Source organism: Pteropus medius, unplaced genomic scaffold (genome assembly GCF_902729225.1).
Source record: "Pteropus medius unplaced genomic scaffold, Ma_sr-lr_union100, whole genome shotgun sequence".
Lineage (NCBI taxonomy): Eukaryota > Metazoa > Chordata > Mammalia > Chiroptera > Pteropodidae > Pteropus > Pteropus medius.
The window spans coordinates 12,490,774-12,511,035 of NW_024342474.1; the positions used below are offsets into that span (position 1 = coordinate 12,490,774).

Genomic DNA, 20,262 nt, shown 5'->3' on the forward strand with positions numbered 1-20,262 from the left:
TCAAATTGCCCTTAAAAATGGGCAAATTTCTCTCAAGAATATGAGAGTGTTTTCCAGCATGGCTGATTTTAAAATTCATGTTACTAATTTCTCTTTTTACATTATTCTATTCCCTAGACCAAAATAAGTTAATAAATAATTATTTTTTAAAATAATTTCTCCCTCTAATTTTTTGTTTAGAAAATTATAATAGTTAAGATCATTGACTCTAGAATTAAATGTGAATATTAGTTCTAGCTCCAATAAAAAAATGTAACCTTGAGCAAGTTACTAATTCTGTTCTTATTTTTCTAATTATAAAATGTAGATAAAAGAGTACCTACATCAGAATTTTATTTGGAATATTAAATGAGACAATGTAATTAGAACATTCTGTATGACCTTAAGCTGGATAAGTGCTTAATTAATATTTTCTCTTATTATATAACATTCTATGACAGACCAGGATCAAGTCATAACATTCAAGACATGATATTGAGTTGAGATTTTAGGGTTAGAAAAATACTTAATCTAGGATATGCCCTTTTATCTTTAGTTTCACCTCAGTTTAAAGCAAATTATTCAGGATTGATTTTATTGGAAATGTATACTAATATACCTGAGTATAAAATGTACATCCAAATTTTAATCTGAGTTTGATTTGATGAAGTTGTTGATTCTCACTTTTCAATTTAATTCTATTTCTTTATAATATACTCTTTCTTAGCTTTCTTTTATAATCTGGATAATCCTTCCAATATACAGCATGTAATTTTAAATATGAAGGTTGCATTTTAACATTAAATTTAATAGTTTTGATAATTAAATGGATAATGGAGGTAGCAAATATCTATAGATAATTACAGCTTCATGATGTTGAGAGCAAGGAACCTCTTAAAAATACTATTCACATATAAAATAAATTTTTTCATCTAATAATAATATTTAGAAATTCATATTTTTCTTTTTTCATTAAGTATTGATGAGGAACCTACTGTAACAATATATTAAACATATGAACTAAAAATTTTAATATAATATCCTCAAATGCCTTAGAATTTAGAGATAACATAATCACAGTTATCTAATGTAAGCTTTATTCTAATGTAATATAATAGTCTAAAGTATTTAATGTTTATCTGATATAAATGTTAGGTAGTTTAAGAGCACATATAAACAATGCTTTAAAGGAGGGAGTGATCACTTATGGATAATATACTCACGGTTTTCTAATGCTTAAAGGAAGAGGTAGCAATTGAGAATTTAGGGTGATCTTGAAAAACATCTGGAAGAAGGAAGCGAGTAACATCACACAAGTAATATGGTGACACCTGCATCCAGAATTATCTGGTAATAGAGTGCAAGCATTTTAGTAGATAGTATTTCAGGATAATCTTCAAAGAGATCTTAAAGTGACTGCAACAAATGCATATAGAAGAGGAAGGCAGACATGAAGAAATCAGAATGAGAATGTTAAAATAATAGTATCCTTGTGAAATGTAAATTTCAAAAAAAAAGAATGCCTTTCCATTATGAAAGTCTGCTCTCAATTTTGAATTAAGAAGCATGCTCAGATTTCAAATCTCTGTGTACATAGAGGATGTCCAAACTTTGTTTTTGCCTAGTATAGAGTGACCTGCCAAAATAGAAAGGCCATTTAAAAATTTTCCTTTGTCAACCAGTTTCACTTACTATGTGATCCAGTTTTAAACCATATTTATCCAAATTAAATTACTAATGAGGTAACACTATAGGAAAGTAAAAATCTGTCACTCTGGAGAATATAATGTTATACACTGCTATATGGAAGCTCAGTGATGATGTGAAATACAGATATTTTTCTCCATTAAGCCTCATTGAACTGGAGATCTTTTGGAGTTTCTTATTTTTGGATCCGTGCTTAGAATATTACAGTGCATTCATTTTCCTTTTTAACTATTAACAACTTTTGTGGTTCTTCTTACATCGTAGTTATGAGTCACAGCAATTTACACTTTGATCAGGAAAGGTAAGAGAGGAGTGTGTGTATGCTTAAAATATGTTATATGAGCCTTTAAATATATATTATAAAATAGAAATTATATATTAGACTTTCTAAAAGCTACTAGTGTGCTATTTCTCCTAATCTAACAGACCATAACTGTAGAATCAAAAAGAGAGGAAAACTGTTGTAATCTCTTTTTTTGAAATGCAGTATTCTTAAAAATACTATTTTACTCAGAAAATTACCAAGTCATACCTATTTATTTGTCCAAACAAAATAAAGTACACTTAAACAACTCTGTCTTTCACAAATGGATTGTGTAACATATCTAATATGTGATAAGAAAAAAATTCTACTGGTTTACACTTAGTAATTACCAGGGACTAACATCAGTGATCATATATCTATATTAAGTTAGAATCAACATTGTCTTTATTCACTTTCGATTTCCACATGTTCCAGCTAAATTCCTACACTGCTTTTATTTTAGGAAATCCTTAAGAAAAACTTAGCTGAGAAAGTACAAGGAGTAAATAGGATTGTAATCTACTTTTTCTTTTTGATAAATGAAATGCTGATTTCTTTATGTTTGTTCATATTCTTGGTCAGAAAACTGGGAATTTAAATGATACTTTCTGAAATGTTATCTTTTAAATACAAACCAAAGTCCCGGCTCAAAGTCCAGTATCTCTAGATGAACCATAGAACCTCTACATCAAGTCTGGAAACCTATGAATTAATAAGTTGGCTGTCTCTCATACAACTGATTTTAAATGGTGGGCAGGAATACAATAAAACCTGTCATTCAAAAGTCAGGAAAAATGGAAAACGCAGAAGACACTGCAAAATGGGAATGACAAAATTTCTTGATTAAATTCTAATTTTACTTTTGGAGCATAGCAAAATTATTTTTTTAGTATTCTCTGGTTCTGCCTTTTGAAAGACTCTTCCTTTTCCATCATTTTCCATTGATATATATGAAATGAGTGTTGGACATATACCTTCCTTGGGTGGCATTCAGCATTATCATTCCACTTCCAGCCTATTGAAGGTAGAGTACATAAAGGTTATTTCAAATCTTAAACAGTTACACATACTTTTGGTCTGAGATTGTAATATCTTTAGTAGCAGAAATATCTTAAAAACTTAGTAGACTTTCTATTTTATTTCAAGCAGTACTCATTCCCACAATTATTTTAGAGACTTCGTTCTCAGGTCCTCTGTATTTCTTTGACATATTGGGGATTATCTGAGTTCATCAGCCTGCAACTGGAAAGCCAGACCTGTAGGCTCTTACCTTGAGTTATGATTCTGTTTGAAAAGATTTGCTATCAAGTAGACCTTCTCTAAGATCCAGAGTTGTTATCTTTAATAAGTAGGCCCTAGGACAACTTGGGCTTGTCTCCATTCCAGCAAGACAGAAGGAGACAGAGCATAGAGAAACACATAACAGGCTTTAATGTGCCGTTCTGGAAAAGGCTTTCATCCCTTCTGCCCACTTTCCTTTGGTAGAAATCAATTACATAGTAATATATAATTTTCAGAGACAGGTAAATGAAATCTGGTTGTATCCTCAGAATGAAAAAAAGAAAGAGATTTGGTCAATAGCAATCTGAGTATGCCACAGATACCAATTGAATATGCTACCAGAAATATATGAGAGTTCTGGTTTTAGCATAATATTCTTAGGAGCCATATTAGCAGTACCATTTTTTGCTTGCTTATTCTGCTTTGTTTTTAAAGGATGTTCACTTGAAGGAAATGTAATGTACATATTTCTACTTCTCTGTTTTCCCAACACCAACTTCCAAAAAAAAAAAAAAAGCCAAACCAAAAAACAAAACAATAACAAAAAAGAAAGGAAGAAAGAACAATAAAAAATGACTGACAAATACAAATAATTATGCACCCAAATGCAGAAAGATTCTGAAAATAGATTAAAGAAATATTTATAGATCCTCTATGGGACACAAAATCTACAAACATGGAAGGCACATCCATAAAGAGACTCCATTATTTAGCGTAACAAAATCTGGAGGCATTATGGGTTATTGCTGAATCTTTTTCCACATGGAAGAGCAGCAAACAAATTCAGGCCTGAAAGAGAAGACAGGCAAACTCTCAGCTTTTGCAGGAAGCAGGGGACAGAAATAGTAGGGCAGGGAAGAAGTATATATGGCAATTGGCATGGCAACCATTAATTGAGACAGCTGGAGAGAAACGATTAAACGCTAAATCACCACAACAATAACCTGCAGTATAAGAGGTTGAACTATGAATCACACAGTTCCCCATCATATTCTGAAATGGGACTATGGGCAGAAATATGCCCCTAAACAGATGGAAGCACCAATTTGTTTAGAACCAGGTCTGAAATAACAACCCTAAATGTAAACTGCAACTACTGTTATTTACCATGATTGCTCTTTAGCTATCATCTATCAGCAACTACCTCTACTGGATAGTACTACTACTTTGAAATACGAGTGATATTTAAACATAAACCATCCTGAAAGCTGTAGAACTATGGAAAGAGACCATAAAAAGATAATTAAGAATCATAATAACAACAGAAGAACTGTAACATCAAGCAAAATATTTAAATGTACCCATCTATGTAATTTCAAAGAATTAAAACAAAGAAATGTGGTTTCTTTGTGCGCAAGAGTTTAAAGAAAACGTGCAAAAGCATAAAAAAGAGATAAGACAACAAAAAGAAAAAAGCAATCTGACAGTAGAAGAAAGAAAATCCCACATGAGAAATGATAAACATTTCATAGACAAAAGAGAAAATATAGGGACATAAAGAATAAGCTTGAGATAGATGAAATAAATGAAATGGGAAAAATAATAAAAATCAAACAAAAGATTCAGTATGTTTATGTATATTGTGTGTGTACTTAGGATTTATGGAAAAGAAGAAAACATGGAAAAAATTTGAAGACATAAGAGGGATATATTTTTTTTACAGTAATGATGCGAATATTTATATTGAAAAGACACTGTTTATTAGGAAAAAAACACAGACTGATTAACATGGAGTGATATCTCAGTGCATGATATGAGTTTTAAAGATTAAACAAAGAAAGTCATCTATAAAGTGGAAAATTCAGACTAGCTCAGATTTCTATAAGCAAAAAATGTCTATTAGATAGAATTCAAAATTCTTATGTGATGAAGTTATGCTTTGACTGCAAAGGAATGATGGTGAGTCTTGAATACACTTTCATATAGAACCCGGGGCGGGGGGAGGAAACAAGGAAATTAAGGTTATAAAATAGATTGTAAATCTCTAAACAAACAAGAAATAGAAATAATTTAACAAAAGAAAATCTGGAGAGGATAAAAGAGTTAGAGTATATCTGTTGATTATCTCATCTTTCTTATAAGAGACTTGGATAAACATTTAATTGTGGATAAATCCATAGGAAAAAATTTTTTTTAATATAGTTTAATCTCATTGAGATAAAGTTCTTTTTGAAAGAAAAGAGTATTGGTATAAGTTTTTAAAAAGTATTTTAATCACTTGGAATGTTCTAGTTATCTGTCATTTTTCTAAAACCCTATTAATTTTTAAAAGATTTTATAATTTTATTATCTTTTTTCCTGTTTCTGCTTTTTACTTTTAAATATGATTCTCCTGAAAATTATTGTTATACTAGTATTGTACACTGAAAAATAGTGAAAATAACTATTATTAAATTAAGTTTCCAGAATTTTCGTCTTATAAAAATAATTATCTTGCTCAAGGAAAATTTTTAATTTTACAATTTTATATCTCTTTCAATTTCAATAATTTTGGTTAACTACATGTGATAATTTTAGCAAAATACAAAACATTTTAAACTAATATGTTTCCTATAAAAACATTTATTTTACACTTATATTTTGGATATTATAAATACATATTCTTGTTCTGAGTTAACTAGCACATTTTTTGTTATTATTTTGTATTTTCATTGATGTTTCAACTTTAAAAAATTGTTTTCTGTAAGTGGTAATGAGGGGAAAATTTTTCAGATGATAAGCAACGACTTAACTATAAGACTGTTATTAAAATTAATGGGTGTCGTTGTTGGAACACAGTAAATCTATATCATTAATGTCCTCTAATTGTTAATCATCATTAAGGAGTTAGAACATCATTATTGTTACTTTTTCCAAGTTTTATTTGAACATCATCAGCTTTAAAGAAAATCAAGGAAAGGTTAAAAACTTGTATTTCTGATCTGGGGATCCAGGATTAAATATTTCTGTACGAATAGTATATATATATCTCCTTAGACATTTGTCACACTGGAAGTTGAAGCTAAAATTGAGAGATATGAGAACTATGTAGCTACTAGAAGAAGGTGCTGCTTCTAACCTCCCTAACCTCAGTCCCTGAAGGTTTTATAAATTGCCTACAAGTTAGTGTCCCAAAGGACAGGAATTATTTGCTAATTTAATAGTTAGTCATCAGCTGATTTCAAAAGGGTTTCAACATATTTTAATTCTAAGAATTTTTAAAATTTCCTCAAATAAATTTGAAACTCCTTGTAGGTACTCAAATTCTCACATAAGTTGATGGCATCATTTCAGTGCCACCATTTACTTTATATTCTTCGTGGCTCAGCAAATTTATTTAGCTTTGTCCTTTATTTCCTTAGGTCATCATTTAGTACCCTTATGAAGGAGAATAAAGTATCAAAAGTCTAACTAACATAACTGTTTCCCTAAAAGTGATTTCAAGTGAGCATGGCTATCTTTTTCAAAATATGAATCCCATTTCTATACGATGAATTATATAGTTGAAGTCCCTTTTCTATCTCATGGGTTATAAAAAGTATTTTTACCTTCACATTTCATCAGCAATGGTGTTGAGTGGCTTTTAACTCTAATTTGTAACAGAGTATCATATTCCGAGAGGCAGGAAAGTATCACGTTAAATCATAAAGAAGTAGATTAGATATTTCATTTCTCCATAAGTAAAGATGAATATTTTACTAAGATTAGAGAATGAGGAAATGCACAGCACACACAGAAAGTATGTCTGCTATCCTTTTTCTATCATTCACTATAGCTGCTTAAAATTGTTTCCTTGACATGCTAATAGCAGCTCTGATTGAATTAAATAGCAAAGTGGATGATTGTTATCATTACTAAATGAAAAAGACTTTTTTTTTTCCTTGATGCAATAGAAAATGTGTAAAGCCAAACAAACAAAATGCTTGTCACATGTTGTACAATCTACATAAGACAGATGATGGTATATTTCTCTGATGGCTGAGTATATCACCTCATTTTCGTTGTTTTCACAATGTTGACCAACATGCTGCCAACCTGGCTTCCCGCTTCTGATTTAAACACATGATTCAGAATGACTTTGGAAGGTTGTGATACTCACAGATTTATGGGGCACTTGTATGTGGGATTCTCATCACTGTACAGCAACCCTGTCGTTTTTGTGACAGAGCCTATTTGACTGGTTTTGAATTTATGATGGAAATAATTCAGAACAGAGTAATAATTTTCCCTTGGCAATTACACTACCATTTGGTACTTTGTCCATAAGGGAAAAATGAATGCATTGGGATCTATCCGTGAGTTTAGGAGCTCGGTGTAAGGAACAAATCAAGGTTAGAATACAAATGCGGAACACGTGGTTGCCAAAATCTAGTTCTGGTTCTTCAGCCATACGACTCTCCACATTTGTGTGGCATTTTACAATTTACAAAACAGTCATCTATTTATTGTTTTTAACCCTCACAATGACCCTGGGAGGTAAATACAGTTTCTTACATTTTGTAAAGAAAGAAACTGAAGCTGGAAATGTCATTATTTAGCAAATATTTTTAAGCATATACAATGTGAAGGCTTTATGATGCACACTGGCATACACAGATAAATAAGACGATCCTTGCTTTGGTTTTTAAACTATTTATTATGAAGAATTTAAAATATATACAAAAATTAGCAGAACTGTATAATGAAGCCCCTGTGTCCATTGCTCTGTATCAACAATTATTAACTTATGATCAACCTTATTTCATCTATGTCCCCATCCAACATTTTGTACTATTTTGAAGTGAATTCCAGACATCAGAGCACTTCATAAAAGTAATTTTCACTATGTACCTCTAAAAAAGATGATATTATTAAACATGAGAAAATTAACGTTCTTCAAAAATGTCAAATATGCAAGAAATGTTCAAATTTCTAGTTGTCTCATAAATGCCATATACTTAAAACAGTCTGTCGATTTAGGATCCAAATGATATTATTTCTATGTCTTTTCGATCTTTTCTAATCTCTTGATTTTCCCCTTTACTGTTTTAAAAATTTTCTTTCCGAATTATTTGGTGAAGAATGAGGTTATTTATCCTACATGATTTCTCACAGTCCGATTGCATCCTCACTCTGCAGTTTTGTATGTTCCTCTGTTCTATCATCTGTAAATTGGTACTCAAAGCTAGAGGCTTGAGACATTACAAGTTTAAATTTTTAGAAAGTTTGCTTCAGAGTTGACTCTATATGAACATGTAAAACAAATAGTTGTCTCTCTTTTTACAATATATGTGTCTATTACTGTTCAATGCATAAATCTATTCATTAGAGCTTGATCATGGTGATTCATTTATTCTTTTTCCATTTATAAAAGTAATAGTTCTTTAAAAAGAAACTTGCTCTCATTTACTCTTTGGTGCCTCAGTGATACAGTTTTTAAGGAAAGGTGGGATAAATGCTTGATTGTTTCCCTATACTTTTCAGTTTCAAAAATAATGGGCCATCTCTCTAGCATGTTCCATAGTGACCAATTATTTTGTTTTTATTTAAGGGTCATTTTGATCTATGGTTTTAAATATATTTGATTAGTTTAAATCCATTGCAGTTGTTATTCTTATTGATACTCAAAATGTTTGAGCTTTGGCCACAGCCTTCTTCAAATTGGCTGCAGAGCCCAGATTAAATGGGCTCTGCTCTTGTAAGATTCTCTTTATCACTTTTGGCAGCTCTTCTAAAACCTTTCCATCTGAGTCTTCATTCTCTTTTGTATAGCAATATTACACTATCAAAAGTTTTTTTCTTTTTAATACATCCACTTTTGGGACTATATCTTCTTGCTTAATTACTAACTTTTGTGCTTGTCTAAAATTTAGACCTTAGTTATACATTTAGAAAATTACATAGAGAATTATAATGGTCACATATATTTAACTGAGGTGGACTATCCAGGCCCAAGAGTCTACTCTACGATTATGTCCAGGAAGTAATTTCCCCCATGCTCCATATGCTGTTATTTGAGTCCTTCATCTTTCCCTTCTCAGTCTGAGTGTAGGACCACAAACCACTTTTTATAGCCTTAATTCTTTTCCTATAAAAACCTGAGATGGAAAATGTCTTTTGTTTGAAGCATTTTCTCTTATTTAAATTAAAGATCATAATTTAAAATGATTACCTCTCACTTTTTTTAAGACTATATCCTAGTACTCTATCTATTGTTATTACCTGTGTTAACAATATTTCTGAAAGCACAGTGTTGCTGTAATGCATATTCTGCGTAGTAGGTATATGGCTGCTACCTGGATTCAGTGTCTTCAGAGCAGAGTCTGGGCTAAGGGTGTTCCTTGAATTATGGAGATTAGGTACTGAAGGAATACAAAGAATGGGGGTACAGTAGTGAAGAAAGTTGTTTTGGCAGAAGTGGCCGCCCCAAATAACCAAAATCTATCTATAACGAGTACATTAAGCATTCCATTTCAAAGTCACAGCCATGGACCCAAACACTTTCCTTCTCTATATATTCTATTATATCATGTTTCTCTCATAAGGCCTCTATAAATTACTCCCATTTGATATCCCCCTTATTTTTCTTTTTATATTTTTCTTTTAATAAGAGATGAGAGAGGGAATACAAAATTACTTACCAGGCCTTTTTGGAGTAGTGGTAAAAATAGCACAGGCTTGGTGCAGGAAGACTGGATTTAATTATTAGCATTGCCCTAATTTGCAGTGTGACCCTGGAGAGGTTAGGTAAACTTTTTGAGCCTCAGTTTTGATCCGTAAAATGGATATAGTAATATTCAGAAATTGTCATAAGGATTTAATAAACAGAACTTGACACAGGGATTGACACACAGTGAATACCACATCGGTATTGGCCACCACAGTGACAGTCTCTTTTTCTTGGTCTAGGACCAGCTGCTGATTGATGAATACTGAAAATATGAACTCAGATATGCCAATAACCACAATATATTATAACTTTTAGCATAATATTTTTAATTTGGTTTTTCCATCTGAAAAAAATTATTCAGAATATATATAAAGTATTGTATACAAAGATGTACATAGCTCTGTTATTTTCGATGTGAAAAAATGTATATTTTTCACAAAATCATCAGCAATAGTGAACTACACTTCTCTTCTTAACATAATATTATTAGAACTAATCCAAAGGTAATTATGAGAAATGACAAATAACAGAAAATTATTATAAGTTAAACGTAAAAACTTAGGTATAGTATAATAAAATCTGTATAAAAAGGAAAACTTTGATATAAATATTAGCTAAGAAGAGATATACCCACTTACTTTTAAGTGGTTTGGTTTAGGTGCTGTTCTTTTCTAGCTCCCTATTATTCACACATCTCTCTAAAAAGCAGCACTCTAGGATGTTAGAAGCTTCACTGATTTATGGACCTTTAGATTAGTGATTTGACATCTTGATTCAGTAAACCCAAACTCTGCAAAATTCTGATGGAAGTTTTTATTCTTCTTACTCCCATGTGGCTCTGTAGAGCACTGGAAAATTTCACTACCCGGTAAGCAGAATTTCATGCCAACCTCAAGCATTGTATTTTCCATGGAAGTTATAAGCTATGTGGATAATTTTTCTGGTGGCTTTTCAGGCTACTTTCTTTATTTCAGTTCTAGAATACTCTGCTAATTAACCCTAAGTGGAATATACAATTTCTGTATATAAAGTATATAAAAATGTGTTCATTGCTTAAATGATTTCTCAGTCATCTTCCCCATATTATCTGATGCTGTTTAATAGTAATTGAGCAACAATAAATAATGCATAGATAATGCATACCTGTATAAGAAACTTTTAAAAAAATTTTATTCATAACCTCTTTAAAAAATTATGGTGTCTGTTTTCATGTCATCAGTTTTATTCACTATGTATATATTTTTTCATAAACACAGTCCATATAGCACAAGAGAATGAGAGAGAGGGAGGATCAACTAGGAAATCATATTATACTTCATTCTCATCTTGGAAGACCATGTGATATTTGAGTTTACTCTCTACTGAAGCCTGAGACACCCTTTTAGAGCATGTGTCTTTACTAGGCCTTACCTAATCACCCTATTAAATCATTCCCTCAATATTCACCTTTCCTTAATATTGCTTATTTTCCCTTTATAGCACTTGGGATTACATTATATACTTAAATTGTGTATTAGCTTTAATGTGAGAAGTGGCATGTAAACAGATGTTAAACAAAGGGAGAAAGAAAGCATTTAACCCTAGTTCAAAGTAGTATTTGGGGAAGCAGCCTCATGTGGTAGAACCAGTGTAAGCTTTCTTGTCAGTCCTGGCTTTGAATTCCAGTTCTGTTACATCTTAGCCAAATGAGTTTGGCAAGGTACTTATCTTTTGTAAATGTTAGCTTCCGTATCTAACAAAGAAATGGGCATAGTTGTACTGATCTTGAGACTTCAACTGAAACTTAGACCATCTTTCCATAGCTGCTGGTGTACAGTAAATCATCAATATACAATAGAATAAAATAATAAAGTTGATAGTTTTCTAAAAAAAAAAAATTAATTGACTTTGATCATAAAGCTAATGACTTTTCCTTTTGGGGCAAATAGCTAACATCTATTACCTCTTCCAATTAATAGCCAAACATCGATTCTGCTGCTCAACATTATTAATGACCAGAGGACCCTCTGTATTTAAATGCTGGCTGATTTCCTGAAAAATTATGATTAGAAATAAAAAAAGCAAATGTGTGTGGAAAGAGTGGTTGTGGTGATGGTAGTGGAACTATACCAGTAGCAAAAAAAAAAAAAAAAAAAAAAAAAAAAAAAAAAAAAATTCTGAATGTTTTATTTTTAATTTTTAATATTAACTGAAAAAGTACCCTAGAGATCATAAATCAACTCTGTCAATTTACCGACTAGGAAACAGAGATTCCTAAGCCCTCTACCAATTTATTTAAATGTATGGTATAAAATAAGGCTGTTGCTTCTAGGAGAGTGGAGAAATAAATGCTAATCAGAGAGAAAGGAACAGATGTTTATATACAGTCTCTGTTTTCTCACTAGCCATAAAGCTATTTTATTTTGTTGTAGATTAGCTTATTCAAAGCTATTGGTTAGATAGTAGTGGCCTTCTTATCTTGTATCATTAATAAAGAAGAGGTGCAAAAATACTATAAATATCACTCTAATAGAATTTTCCCATCCTGCTGGTATCTTTTAACCTTAGAAAATTATGGGTATGTTTGTTTTAATATACTTATAAACTGCTCCTGTTTTTAAGAACTATTAAGAACATTATTGCCATAATTAAATTAATTTAGGTGAAGGAACATTTATTGAGTACCTATTTTGTGCTAGATTCTGTATTAAGCAATGAGGATAAAAAGATGGGTAAAGCATGCATCATTTCCTTAAAGATCTAAGGCCAGCGAGTGAGAAAGATAATATTATGATAAAGTTATAATTAATATTATGATAATTAGTATGAATAGAGGTGTAACTAAGATGTTATGTGAGGCCAGGAAATAAGTGCCTAAGTCAGTTTGGTAGATGGCTTCCAGGAAGAGAATGAGCAGGAAGAGGGGGACTATTAGAACTTTTTTTGGTGCAACTTTTCACATTCCTAATTATATGGGGCTCCATGTAAGTAACTTTTCGTCTCTGCTGAAGTCAATTCACCAATGCCTGAATTATATATTTATTTTCTCTAGGAAATGACCAAATGGACTGTTGATTGACAGAGAAAGATACATCCCCCCCCCCCATGTATTTCTTTTTTTTCCCACTGGTATTCTAAGGACTGGTGGAATTTCCAATCTCTGCCATAGGATCTTTCTACAAAGAGCACATAAAAAAAGTGTCTTTTAATAATGAATAACCAAGAATAATAATGAAACAGTAAACTTTTTAATTAAGCATTTCAGCAATTCTTTAAAAATCTATGTTGTAAGGGACAGTTATAGTGTCTTCTGCATATATTGTAAAATATGAAGTAGGCTTTTTATTGCTTTAAATAAATTTTCAATTAATGAAGACTAGAATGCGATGCTCTGAAGAGTCTGAGGACTGTGCTTTTTATTTTTTCATGTTTCAAGCAGTCAGAAACCAATTGCTTTTAAAGAAGACTCAGTAAAATATGTTATTTGTGTATAAGCCACTCATCTCATTACATTTGAGTTAACATTCCCAGGAATTCAGAAAGGTTTTAAAAAGTGGTTTTGATCTTAGGTGAAAATAAAGCCAATTAAGATCAGAGCATTGCCACATCAGCTAATATAGTCTGGTTTTAATTTCCTTCATATAAAAAATTATCTCTTGTATGCCTAAAGATATATTTTATTGCAAGCTCCTATAAATTAGAGAAGAAAGTGGGGAGGGTTTGTGTGTGTTTGGGGTATGGTGGAGATGGGAAGAGGAACCACGTAGCTGCATATGGGCAATTTTTATCTATTTCTTTAACATTTGCTTCTCCTCCCCATTGTTTTTTCTTTGATTCCTAAATCATTTCTTATGTCATCCCCACCCCAACAGTAGAGATTATATATATTAACTTTGTCTTTCTAAAATATTAATAAAATACATTTAATTATACGTGATGTAATTTTTTTTTAACTTGCTAATTCCCCCTCATTTTGCTAGCAGTGTTTCCCTGTGATGATGCAAATTTAGGGAAACTTCATTTTAATGTCAGGCCCTAAATGTGCTCCCTACTGAGCTGATGATTTTGAGCTAATGTAGTGTTCCATTCATTGGATTCCACACACTTCCCCTATATTTATTGCATTATCTGTAGTAGTAATCACAGATATCATTACTAGGCAATTGCACAAATGCATATCTAAACTTAGGTAACTTATTCACCAAGATTATCTCTTACTAGTCTTAATTTTGTAATGAAGCTGATTATCCTCTTGTCCAATTGAATATAGATACATCTTTTGATTTAGTAAGCTAAAGGCAAGTATATTGAATTATGTAGTAGGTAATTTACTTACATATGTTTGTAATAACACAAAATGAGGGTAATTTGAGTGTAATCTCTTTTCTAGACTAGGGACTGAATTAGAGAAGGGCTGCATTAGAGAAGGTTAACTGCTTTAAAAAGTACTGCCAAACTTGTGTTAAGATCGAACACAATAGAAGTGTATTTCCTGGTCACATAACAGAATTGAGTGTGAGAAGTGGTACTTGGGCATGCAGTCACCCAGAGACCCAGGTGAGTTTCTCACATATTCAATGTAAGAGTTTCAAGGTCACCCTGGAAAATTCATTTCAGGGAAGAACTTAAAGGAGCTAATGAGAAATGTCTGTGGGCTAACCTTGACATTGAAGAATATTCATATTCTATTGGCTAGATCTTAATCACATGACCACACCTAAGAAAGAAAATATGAATTATAGTCTATACTAGGACATAAAAGAGAGCATGGGTGTTGGTGAGCTGTTAGCAATTTTTACTGTAAGGACTCAAAACAGAACTTGTTCCATAGCTCTGCTTAATGAATATTTCTCTTTACTTACCTTGTCATTACTTGGCACTTCTATCAGGTTGCTTTAGCTTTATTTTCTTTACTCTATATCAGCTGTCTAAATCCAAGTCCTGACTCTTAGACTCGTCCATATTAAACAATTAAAGAATGGGGAGTAAAGGTAATTTTTTACAAAATAATTTCTAATTATATCACGAGTGAACCAAAATTGTTAGAGTGACACATGCTGTTTTTTAATTCAAGAAAAACTGAAGCACCATCTTCAGAAATAGTTTTTATTATGAACATTATAAACACAGTTGCAAGTTAATATTCATTTGTGGAGAAAGTTTTGCTTATCGTATTGAGTAAGGATTAAATAATCTGGCAAATTTATTTTGAGTGAACATGAAGAAAGGCTTTGCTCCCTCCCTGTCTGTCTTCTACCAAACACAAATAAAAAAAGATCTATTTTTGCGATGCTACAAAAGAACAATAGTGTGAAATGTAGATAAAGGAGAAAACCAGATGTTGGTTCCTTTAACATTTACCTGTTCACTGTGTTAAACATCTACATTCAGTTGATTATTAATGTAAAGAAATCCAGCAAAATATATAATGTTATTATATGTATGCATCAAGGACATTGAGGCTAAGACCATTTTTTTAACATACTGTGGATTGTCATTTATATTGCTTTGATTTGTAAGTATTTTATATGCTATCTACTGGTGAGTAGAGATACACACTTCCTTTTAGCTTCTTTTTTGGATATACCCTCTTTAAAAACAGGCAACAAGTGTCTAGATACTTTTAGAAAGGTGCAGCTTCATATTTTTCAAAGAATCGGATATTGGTCCCCAAGGTGAAGTAGCATGTAGTTTGAAAGAAAAGTCTATTCTTTTCACATTTTTGTATTGGGACTCTATTACAATCTAACTCTGATTTTCATAGGTGTTATGGAAAGCATTTTTTTTAACAGGCAGGTTTGAAAAATGCTTATATTGTAAGGTAACCTAGATGTAGTCAAACTATAAGTTGCCACTTTGATTGTCACTTTGAAAGCAATACGTATTAAATATTATTACACAGAGCTTCATGAAAAGTAAAGAGAATGCCTTGAAAGAGAAAATTTCATTTCAGTAATCAATTATTTCCAATTATTTGTGACCTCTGAAGAGTTTCTGTGAAGGAACATACCTAGAGTTGAGTTTATTCAAATTTTAAAATTATTTTCTTCTTAAAAGCATGCATTCTGATATTTTTGTGTTCATATGAATTTCGAACTCTCCAACTCCATATATTAAGGAACATTAGCATGCTAAGTACACTATATTTAAAATGTGAATAATTTTATTTTTATAGCACTGAGTATGATTTCTTATATTGTGATGAATCTTGCTTTCTGCCTTTTATTTGCGTAAGTAAAAATCTTCATATATGTATCATCGTGTACATTTTCTGTATGTAATTAACATTAATTTTTTTTGACTGTGCAGAGCTGGCTATTTGCCTCAGAATATTCCCCTGGAGATTATCAGATACCTGTCTGAGGAGAAGGATTTTCTTCCTTGGCATGCTGCCAGCCGAGCTCTTTATCCTCTAGATAAATTACTGGACCGCATGGAGAAATACAATGTCTTCAATGTAAAAATATATTTTTTCATTTTTCTTATTTTCAGAAGATAAACTATTTTCTCATTATCTACTTTATTCAGCTGATTCTGAGTTATAGTCATTCCTTCTAATTTGTGTTATTTTTGTCCTCATTTTCTGTGCAACACTGATGACAATTACTTGAAGAAGAAATTTTATACAAGCTACTTTTTGTTCTGGCCTAAAAGTGTCAATTAAGCTTAAATGCCTCAGAATTGAAGAGCAAATATACATAGCAAATTCTTAAAGTTCAAACTTACTTTCCAAGAGTTAAGGGCTCTATGTTCACCAAGGATTTAACTTGGGTAGAGGATCGCAAAGATCTTAACAGAATATAGACAGTTTCAGTAAAGATTTTTAGTCATTATTTTTATCCAAAAGGGCATAGTGAATTCAATTCACTTCTTTAATTAACAAGGATAAGATCAACACTGAGGCAAAAGCCCATTCATAATTAGGTCCAAAGGGACACAAGAAAGCAAACAACAGATAATCCAAATAGACATGAAGACATGACAAACATTCCAAAATGTTACCTGACCAGATTTCCTAAACTTGAAGCCTCCTGAACAAAAATTACACTGCTGACAGCACCTAATCTAATGTAATAATCATTTGGAATAAGATTAGGATTAAGTACTGCTAATGAGCTTTTAATTCCTAAATTTCTTATCACCAGCGAGGCTTTGCATATGAGAATGTATCCCTCTGCTTTTAATCAGGTTTGAACACTATTTATTTTCATTTAGTTATTTCAAGAGTCTACCCTATGTCTTACACAGTTATTCTATTTTTTTATGACATATTGACTCTGCTAATTAACCTACACATTTGGAAGTACCATGGCCAGATCTAATACAAATCTGTTTATGAGACCCATCTATATTGTCTGATGGCCATCAAAGTTTCTTTTTATCTTATCTTAAGCCTATATGAAAGCACCTCTTTTATTTATTTATTTTTAATTGGGATGATCCTGGCTTCTTGACTATTTACTGTTGTTAGTTTTGTCTCAGCCCTTAAACAGACATGCAACAAAATTATGGTACAATTCCTATATGCTGGAGAAGGCTTATTACATTTCTCTTTTCTCAACATAGAGTCACTGCAGTATTAAACTTTTGTAAAGGTAAAATACATTTTGTATATATTTGCACTTTAGTATATCATGTCAGACACCTCAATTTCAGTAAAAGTTAAGAATTGCTTTTACCATAATTTCAGTGCTTTCTTTCCTTTGACAAAATTTAGAACCACATTAAAGTGAGGAGAGCATATTTTACTTTGCTACTGATATTTAAATCATTATCTCGATGTATTATTGACTTTTAAAAACCATATTATTTTACTGAAGAATGTTCTGTACATGTCAGGTTCAACAATGCTAGGCTTTTGGCTGGACTTACATAATAGTTTTACATTAAATATGCTCTATGGGCATAAAATGCATAAATATGAGGTGCTCATTTTTATAAATTGTATCTACATTTGTATATTTGTATGTGTGTCATCAATATTCCTGTTTCCTTGCTTTGCTACAAAATTTGTCATCTAAAATACGTGATAGTGCAAATTACTTTTTTGTTCAATAAGAAGAGTAGACTTGCACCATGCAATTGTATTTTATTCTTATTTTTTGTATTTGAATTCTAAATTGAATAAAACTATAATAGATCATTAGCATGCCCATAATTTTACATTTAGAAAAATATTTTAATTTTATTATTTAATTTTGATTGTCAGCATGGAGAGGTTTGAAACTGACATTTTCTTTATTTCTCCTACCTTCCATTTAGGAATATATTTTAAAGCAAGTTGCTACAACATACATCAAGCTTGGATGGCCAAAAAACAATTTTAATGGATCTCTTGTTCAAGCATCCTACCAACATGAGTACTGTTTTATTTTCTTATTTGCTTCTTTCTCCTCAGAGCTGTTCGGTAACATACGCCTAGCACCATTGAGACTTTAGCAGCATGAAGCAATCATCCTTTCATTTTGCATCTTTCATTTTCCTTGTCTGAGAGGACTGCTGATGGGCAGTGTAGTTTCCACCACCTGGTACTGAGAACAAAAGCATTTCCCTGCCATGTTTTAATTTAAGATCTGCTTTTATTGGTATAGTTGAGATCTGAACCCGTGCCCCTCACTTTAGTACTGTTTCCAGAGCAAATTTTCAGTATAATTAACTTTTACTCTGCCTAATTGTCTCTTACTCAAAACAATAGGATTTCTGTATCTGAAAAGTATTTTCGTGCTAATTATTTGCTTATCTACTGTAATGTAATGTAAGGAGTTACCTTTTCTCACCAGATATTAACACTGCTTTTTCATTTTTTTTCCCCTTTTGATGATACATAAGAGAACTACGTAGAGAAGTTATAATGCTGGCATGCAGCTTTGGTAACAAGCACTGTCACCAACAGGCATCAACACTTATTTCAGATTGGATTTCCAGCAACAGGAACAGGTAAATTGAACCAAATCCTGTATTTCTGATATGATATAATACTGCTTTCAGAGCCTCAGTGGATGCATTCCATTTATCAACCAGAGAAAAACAAGACAAGAAAAAACATTGTAAAACTTGGTTTCAGGGTCACAGCATACAAAGAAACAGCATGAAAGCCACAATACACTGATCTTTGGAATGTTTTATTGAGTTTTAAAATAACTTTCTAAATCTAGGCCCTTATTCTTCACATATAAAGTGTCAATTTATTTTAAATTTTGATGGCTTTCTTCTTCCATGAGAACAAAATAAATATAGACCGAACTCTGACGTTCTTTATAAAGGTTGTGGTATTTGTTCATAAAACAACTGCAAGCATATGATATAAATAAAATATCATAGTAAATATTAATATTAAAAACTAAAAACAAAAAGGTTACAAAAAAGATCTTTATTCTTTAAGTGACTCTTGACAGAGACCTTAAACTTGTATCTTATCTTGGACTTTCACAATGCAGTATTTTAATACATATGGGGTTAAAAGTACTTAATAGAATTACTTATTGTACTAAATGTCACTTATTAATGTTAATGAAAAGAATATTAAACATAAAAAATCAAACATTAGTGATCTTCTTACTACAGTTTTTTAAACCTTCTTAGTTATCTATGTATTTCTAAGGACCATTATATTCCATTGCTTTTCACACTTTGGGTAATTTATAATCACTCCTCTCCAATCTTTGGCCACTGTGTTAAGGGGAGTCTGATCAGAAGAGTGAGGAGCTAGGTTGCATTTTGTTCAGAACATTCTATTTTATGTGCCGCAATGGACCTGTCCCTGATATGAGTGGCTGGGATTACCCCATGGGTTACAGAGAAAGAGATTTGTTCTAAATGAACATAGAGAACCACAGAGAGTGTAACTTACCATGGAACAAATTGGTAGTGGTCTTGTTGAGAATTATTTAGGTTTAAATGTCGCATAGACTCCAAATCAAAAGGTAGCCATTCTTCTTAAAAAAATCTGTGAGGGAAATCTTTCACTGTATTACTTAGTAATTTGTCACAATCTCTCATCTCCAGCATTTCCTCATTTGCCCTTTAAGTTAAGTTAATTATTTCTGGTCTTAACACTGAGCCAAGAAGGAATTATTTTATCATACCATCTCTCAATTTATCAATCATATACTTGAAGCAGTGATTAAATGTCATCAGTCTTCTCTAGAACTAAAGAATCTTCATTATTTAAACTTTTGCTAATGATAATCTTTTTTTGCTAAATCTTCTGAAAACCTAAACTTAAAATGTTATAAAAACTTTTTTCCTATTTTTTACTACCTCCTTTAACTCTATCACATACATATATTTAAGCTGTGAAAACATAAGCATTTCCCCAAAATCAATACGTGCAAACTTTTATTAAGATACATAATCTATACACATATGGGGAAAAAAAGGTGAA

At 31.5% G+C, this 20,262-nt stretch overlaps 1 protein-coding gene across 1 annotated transcript in view; it reads left to right on the plus strand.

Moving 5' to 3' along the window:
• Nucleotides 1-20,262, plus strand: part of TRHDE (thyrotropin releasing hormone degrading enzyme) — a 335,250-nt gene that overhangs the window by 285,349 nt on the left and 29,639 nt on the right. The window contains exons 13-15 of the mRNA XM_039866032.1: nucleotides 16,188-16,335; nucleotides 18,141-18,238; nucleotides 18,708-18,815. Coding sequence (XP_039721966.1) covers nucleotides 16,188-16,335; nucleotides 18,141-18,238; nucleotides 18,708-18,815 — 354 coding nt within the window. The remainder of the gene's footprint in view (nucleotides 1-16,187; nucleotides 16,336-18,140; nucleotides 18,239-18,707; nucleotides 18,816-20,262) is intronic.